This window comes from Malania oleifera, chromosome 12 (assembly GCF_029873635.1).
Source record: "Malania oleifera isolate guangnan ecotype guangnan chromosome 12, ASM2987363v1, whole genome shotgun sequence".
Classification (NCBI taxonomy): domain Eukaryota; kingdom Viridiplantae; phylum Streptophyta; class Magnoliopsida; order Santalales; family Ximeniaceae; genus Malania; species Malania oleifera.
The window spans coordinates 72,462,997-72,470,343 of NC_080428.1; the positions used below are offsets into that span (position 1 = coordinate 72,462,997).

The following is a 7,347-nucleotide window of genomic DNA, read 5'->3' on the forward strand; positions in this document are numbered from 1 at the left end:
GCATGTCGGAAATCAGGCTTAGCAAGCATGTAAGTGGGGATAGAAAAATAAATATTGATTAGAAATATTAGTATGATGCTAGATATTTATGTTATGAAATTTTTCTTTTTTTGAAATAAATGAGTGTAATATGGATAATTAGCGCTCTGGTTTAATAAAAATTGAATTTATTTACTTTCGCTGTAAATCAATAGTAAAAAGTTAATATCCCAGACCCCTCGGGGTCGGGGTATTACAATGGTAGACTACTCTGATTTGAGAGTGTTTGGATGTCCATCCCATGTGCATTTTTCTAATAAGGAGAGATCAAAGTTTGATGCAAAATCTAGACACTGCATCTTTCTGGGGTATCAGAAATGGGTGAAAGGGTTCAAGTTGTGGGATCCGAAGGAAAATAAGGTGGTGATCAGTAGAGACGTGGTTTTCAATGAGAAAGCCATGTTACAATGTATTCAAGAAGAAGAAGAGAAACAAAATGAGAAACAGGTGCTAGAAAACTATAGCGGCAATGAGCATGTGGTACAGTTGGAGTTAGATACTCAAAGTGGAGATGACAATGTGCAAAACGCAGGGATTTCTAACTCAAGAGGCCAGCAGCAACACAGTATAGTTGTAGACAGACCTAGACGCACTATCAAGCCACCGCCCAGGTACGAATTTAATGATATGGTGTCTTATGCACTTATCACTAGAAGCAAGGATCCTAATACTTTTCAAGAGGTGGTGCACAACCAAGAGAAAAGTATATGAATGAGTGCTATGGTGGAGGAGATGAAATCATTGCATAAGAACCAGACGTGGGAGTTGGTGGAGCTTCTAGTAGGGAAGAGGGTGATATGATGCAAGCGAGTGTATAGAAAGAAAGAAATGGTATCAAAAAATGAAGGAGAGAAGTTCAAGGCTCGATTAGTAGCAAAATGTTACTTACAAAAGAAAGAAGTTGATTTTGATGAGATTTCTCCCCTGTAGTCACACACACTTCCATCAAGATTGTGTTGGGATTGGTGGCGTATTACAATATGCACTTGGAGCAAATAGAAGTAAATACAACATTCCTCCATGGTGATTTGGAGGAGCTAATTTACATGATATAACCAGAAGGGTTTAGTCAACCTGGACAAGGGCACTTGGTTTGTAAGATGAAGAAACCTCTTTATGGGTTGAAGTAGTCTCCGAGGCTGTGGTACAAATGTTTTAACTCCTACATGATCCAAATTGGCTACAAGAGGTGTGAATATGATTGTTGCGTCTATGTGAAGAGTTTTGAGGATAGTTTACTTATTTTTCTATTGCTTTATGTTGATAACATGTTGAGTACTGCAATGGATATAACTGAAGTAAATCAATTGAAAACCCTTGTTGCGTAAAGAGTTTGACATGAAATATTTGGGTGCAGCCAAAAAGATTCTTGGGATGGAGATTCGCAGGGACAAAACTGTAGGGAGATTGTGGTTATCTTAGGGTAGTTATGTGAAGAAAATGTTGGAGAGGTTTAGCATGACAAATGCAAAACTGGTAAGTAAATCGTTAGCGAATCCTTTTAGGTTGTCTACTGCCCAACGCCCAAAGACGAACGATGACATTCGTGACATGTTTGAAGGTCCCCTATGCCAGCATAAAGGGGTGTTTGATGTCTGCTATGGTATGTACAAAACCAAATCTAGCACAAGCTATCAGTGTGGTGAGCAAGTTCTTTTCGAATCCAAGCCAACAACATTGGGATGCAATCAAGTGGATTCTCATATACTTGAGGGGTACAACAGACTATAGCATTATGTTCAGCAAACAACAAGGTGATCCTTTAGTGGTTGGTTATGTCGATGCAAACTATGCAGGGAACTTGGATGACAGGAGGTCTACCACAGGGTATGTATTCACTCTCGCAAAAGGGTCTATTCGTTGGAGGTTCATGGTGCAGTCGCTTGTTGCTTTATCTATTATTCAATCGAAGTAAATGACAATGGCTGAGGCTTCCAAGGAAGCGTTGTAGCTTACAGGATTAGTCAAGGAGCTGGGTATTCAGCAAGGTGAAGTTCAGCTACATTGTGACAGTCAAAGTGCCATCTACTTGGCAAAGAACCAAGTGTATCATGCGAGGACCAAGCACATAGATGTGCAATTACATAGGATCAAAGAACTGGTTGCTTCTGGTGAACTAATACTTGATAAAGTTCACACGTTTGAGAATGCAATTGATATGTTGACAAAGTCTAATACAACGGATAAGTTTAAGCATTGCTTGAACTTGATCAACGTCTTCGGTTGCTAGATGGGACGCATCCCAACCTACTGTCCCAAGTGAAGCTGCGGGTTATGTTTTCAGGTGGAGCTGCGGGTTATGCTTTCATATTTCTCCTAAGGGGTGAATATTAGTCAAAGTGGAGATTGTTGGAGTATATGACTCATATTGAGTGGAACACATGCACAGGAAAAACATGGTGATGGAAACAAGGAAGCTGCGCTGTAAGAAGAAAATAGTCGACGGTTACATCAACGGTTTAGCCTCGTGATTAAACTGTCGACGATTTTTAGGAAACTGTCGATGGTTTGAGTCGGCGTAGATTTTGAATTTTGAATCAGGAAGATTAGTAGGTTGGGGATTTTAGAGGATTTTCCTCCAAGGATTGCTATAAGGATATTTTAAAAACTTCCTAAGTCTTTTCTACGTGAAGTGTTAGCATATAAACAATATTGTAACCCTTGTTTGAGATTGATAATGAAATTCAGCCGTTTGCTCCCATAGATGTAAGCACATTGTCAAACCACTTAAATTCTTGTGTCGTGTGTTTTACTACTTTGATATTTACCTATGTGTGATTGTGTTTTTGTACAACACTTCCGTTACCATTGTGTGTCTAGCGAGGGAGGCAAGCAGGCTAAATACGTTAACAATAGCTAGTGAGTTTTACGAACACTCACCCTCCCCTAAAGAGCTTTCTATGTTATTCTCACTTTGACACTAAAAAACATGAAAGTGACCGAAGAGTCATGTTGCCTTTTTTAACATACGGAGATCTTCCATGGTGAGGTAGGAAGCTTGCATGTGCTGGTGCATGCTGAGTCTGAGGGCACCGCGCTGATTCCCTACCAGCTGGCGCAGAAAAGCCATGGAAGCAGAGGAGGGAAGGGGGGTCCCTTAACTTGAATGCCCTTTTCTTCCCCTCACCTTGTACAGCCATAAGAGATGTTGGATTGAAGGCCCACCCATTCTGTGGTCACATTGAAAAATCAGGTCAAAATCAACATAATCAGGCTAATATTGACCACCAACCTAACTTATTTGTGGACCAATATGAGCAAATTGACAAGCCTACTGCGCCACCTAACTTTTCACACAAATGTTCATGACTTCATTTATTTCTAAACTTGTATGGTCATCAGTCTAGCCGCGAGACCATGAAGAAAAGCTTGATCAAGATAATAGTCACAACTTAAAAAGGAAGAAAAAACTACAATGACCATCATGAGGGTTACGTTTTCAGTCATTTGGATTTACAGTATCTTTAAGTCTATTAAGTTCACACCCTGCACTATTATTGCACTGATTCTCCAATACTTACCTCCAGGCATCCAGCATTACAACATCAATCAATCATCATACCATGTAAATGGCTTAGAGCATGCTGTTATGCCTGAGCACATTAAACATCAAGAGATCCATGTGAAGACAGAAACCCATATGCAAAACAATAGCATTAACAATGACAGATTTGAGAAAAATAAATAAGATCTTAACCGATCATTAAGACTAATAGACAACAACAGTGTTTGTGAGTTCCTGCAATATAAAATCATCAAATTATTATTAAAAAAAAAAAGAAGAAAAAAAAACATTGCTGCGACTTCACGGCATGAGATCCTCAGCTAATTATTGCTTGCCATAATTTCATCCTCAAAAGATTCTCGCCAGAAAAAATATATATATCAGGCACTACTAGTGGTGGTCAAAATTAATAAAATAGATGTAATATGTTATTTGAATAGATAACCACCCCACCAAGGATGAGATGCTTTTGGTTAACTACAACTTCCAAAAATATCATAGGCTTTTTGGCGAAGCAAAATTAGGTCCAATCCCAATAACAAGTGCATAGCTGTTGGGATATTTTTGTCATGATATGAGTCAGCTACAACAGGGAAAAGTATGACAATGTTGTTTACAATTATTTACTTTTTTCACTTTTTCAGGTGAAAAGATGACAATCTAGAATTAGATAAATAAGTTCCACTCATGGATGACAAACGAGTCTCAGTTTTGAAGTGCTCACAGGATCTTCCGGATAGAAAAAATATTTCTTGAGCAAAGCCAGTGAGAACATTCTAGTGACCATTAATGGAAGCCTTGGTAGCATACAATCTGTAGCATGACTGCCATATCCTTATCAATCAATTGGGCAAGCAGGTTCTACTTCTCCAAACTGGCTTAAACATGGGGCCTCTAGACGCATCAAGGCACCTAATGCAAGCTATCCGAATAACATTTGTGATATGCATATAATTACATTTGGGATTTATCTACATGTGAGAACATGCACTAAAAACCCTTCATATTGAGCCATTAAATCAATTTAAAGTCCAAACCTTGAGCCATTATATGATGGTTGACTAGATAATAAATTAACTGAACTAAATTGAATGCAATCTGATAGGGTGTGAGGACAGTATTCCATGTTAAAGAAAGAGTTAGCTGCTTGATGTCATTTATCTACATCAAAACATATCACTAAATAATTCCATGAAGGAATCATGTTGAAGACATCATAAAAATCTTGGTGGCAGCTATGGCAAAGATAAGAACAGAAGATTTTATATATTGATAAAACTTTCAGCAGAGGAACAATGTTAATAACAATAGGGAAATTGGATGCTGCTGACAAATGAATTCAGACGGGGGCCTTGCTAAGCATAAAGGCTCCTTGAATTATACACAATAACCCAGCAAATGAGCATTGGCAGAGGAAAACTTGCTGAAGTGGAAACCACACCCTCTTAGTGGTAAGCCCTACCACAAAATAGCATGAGTTGCATATATGTACAAATAATGAAATCCTCTGCGGTCTATTCTCCTTTCTCCTCTTCCCCAAAGTTACTCCTTGTAGTCAAGATCATGTATGCCACAATGCAACGGGAATTCATCATACTGTTCCAAGAAACCGTGTTTCTCAGCCATACTCTTCAACGACTCGTAAACCCGGTCCATGGAAGGCCTGTCTTTGGGCCAAGAAACCACACAATTGCAAGCAAGCTTCAATACCTGCAAAATTTCTTCCTCATGACCTTTCCCACATAAGGCCTTGTCTATGGCATCTCTACTCCTACCACAGCCAGAGAGCTCGCTGACCCAATCCACAAGGTTCCCTTTAAACCCTTCCACTGCATTACTCACCTCAAGAGGCTTCTGCCCTGTCACCAACTCCAGAAGCACAACCCCAAAACCATAGACATCCCCTTCCAGTGATGCCACCATAGTGGTTGTGTATTCGGGAGCCACATAACCATACTCCCCAAACTCCTCATCAATAACAGACCCACCACTGCAGGCAGCGAAACCCATGAGCTTTGCTAACCCAAAATCAGTTATCCGAGCATCAAGATCATCATCAAGAAGAATCACAGTTGAGCTAATGTTTTGCTGTACAAATGGTGGCTGGCAACCATGGTGAAGCCAGGCAAGCCCCCTGGCAGCACCAAAACCAATCTGAAGCCTCGTCCGCCAATCCAATGGACAAGAGTCATAAGACTCATTACAAGTATTACTTTTATCAGCACCTCCTCCATGTAAAACAGAATACAATGTTCCATTGGGCATGTGCTTGTACACTAAAAGCTTCTCATCCTCAACTACACAAAACCCTAAAAGAGGCACCAAATTGGGGTGCCTAAGCTGTCCTAACCTGTTCATCTCCGATCGGAAATGCTTTTCTCCGAGCCGGCAATTGCTCAACCGCTTGATTGCCAGCACCGACCCATCCGGCAAAACAGCCTTATACGAAACTCCCGTTCTATTGGAATTGAGAATGCTCTTGGCACTGAAATAATCAGTCGCCACCATTAGATCCGCCAACTTAATCTTCACCAGAGGTTTTTGAAACAGAGATACCTGAACGAGCTTGTGCGACCTCAACTGCTCCACCCAACTGCTATAAACATCGTCTTTGCCATTACCAAGGCCATACCCTTTCCTCCGACTAGAGCTCCCGAAGAACCACCACCATATTGCAAAAGCTGAGAGTAGCGAACCGGCGGCCCCAAAAACTCCGGCAGCTATGATGATGGCAAGACTTTTGCCGCTCAAACGACCGCACCTGGATGCGAGGGGCTTACCACAGAGACCCCTGTTTTCACGAAATCCAGCGGCATTAAATTTGGCCAGAGCGATAGGGACCGAACCCGAGAGATCGTTGTGCTCAACAGAGAAGTGCTTCAGGCGATCAAGTCGACTGAGCTCGTACGGTATCGGACCAGACAACCGATTGTTTCCCAGAATTAAATCATTGAGAAACTGGCAATTCACAAGCTCGGGCGGAATCGGACCGGAGAGATCGTTACCTGACAGATCCAGGCGAACCAAATAGGGCAACCAGGTACAAATCTGAGGCGGGATGGAACCGGAGAGCTGGTTGCCGGAGAAATCGAGGGTCTGAAGGCTCCTGCAATACTGAAGAGAGTCTGGCAAGCGTCCGGCGAGGCTCCGGGAGGAGAGCTGGAGGCTGATGAGGCGGATTTCTTCATCGTTCCAGCAGGACACGCCGTCAAGCTTGCAGATGACGGCGGCCGAGGTGTTGGTGAAAGTCCATGAGAGAAGGCTGCCTTCAGGGCCATTGAGGGCCTTCTTCACGCCTTCTAGGCACTCCACATCGTCTTCTGTGGCCGCAGAAGCAGCAAACAGGAAGAGGAAGAAAACGGGTAACGCAGCGAGAGTGAGATTGAAGAAGCTCTTCTTCATGGTGGGGTTAGCTAGGGTTTTGCTCTGAGTGGGTTAGAGGTGGCGTCGGATGAAGACGAAGATCACTTGAAATAGTGGGTGGATGAGCACTGGAATGGCAGGGCAGAGCAGAGCGGAGAGGGGGAGGCAGGGCATTGACTGTTCGGGAAGAAAGAGACTGCAGCCTTTGACCGCAAAGACGAGCCGACTCGTTTTATATCGTTTTTTCTCTGAAGCGACGTCGTTTACGGCGTAGCTCCACCCTAAGGGACACGGCTGTGGCCCTATCGAATTACTACTTGCGCAGATAGAGACGCATGTCTTTTCTGCTCGAATTTTCCAAATTAAATTATTCTCATATTAATCACACTACCCTTTTTCTCCTTTTTTTTTTTTTTTGCTGCTAGACAAACTAATAACCC

The 7,347-nt window shown here is 42.0% G+C and overlaps 1 protein-coding gene across 1 annotated transcript; it reads right to left on the bottom strand.

The window, feature by feature from the left end:
- Positions 1–4,789: 4,789 nt before the first annotated feature.
- On the bottom strand, positions 4,790–7,124 carry LOC131144120 (probable inactive receptor kinase At1g27190). The gene has a single exon (XM_058092517.1). It carries the CDS (start codon positions 6,944–6,946, stop codon positions 5,087–5,089), a length of 1,860 nt encoding a protein of 619 aa, XP_057948500.1. The 5' UTR covers positions 6,947–7,124; the 3' UTR covers positions 4,790–5,086.
- Positions 7,125–7,347: the final 223 nt, after the last annotated feature.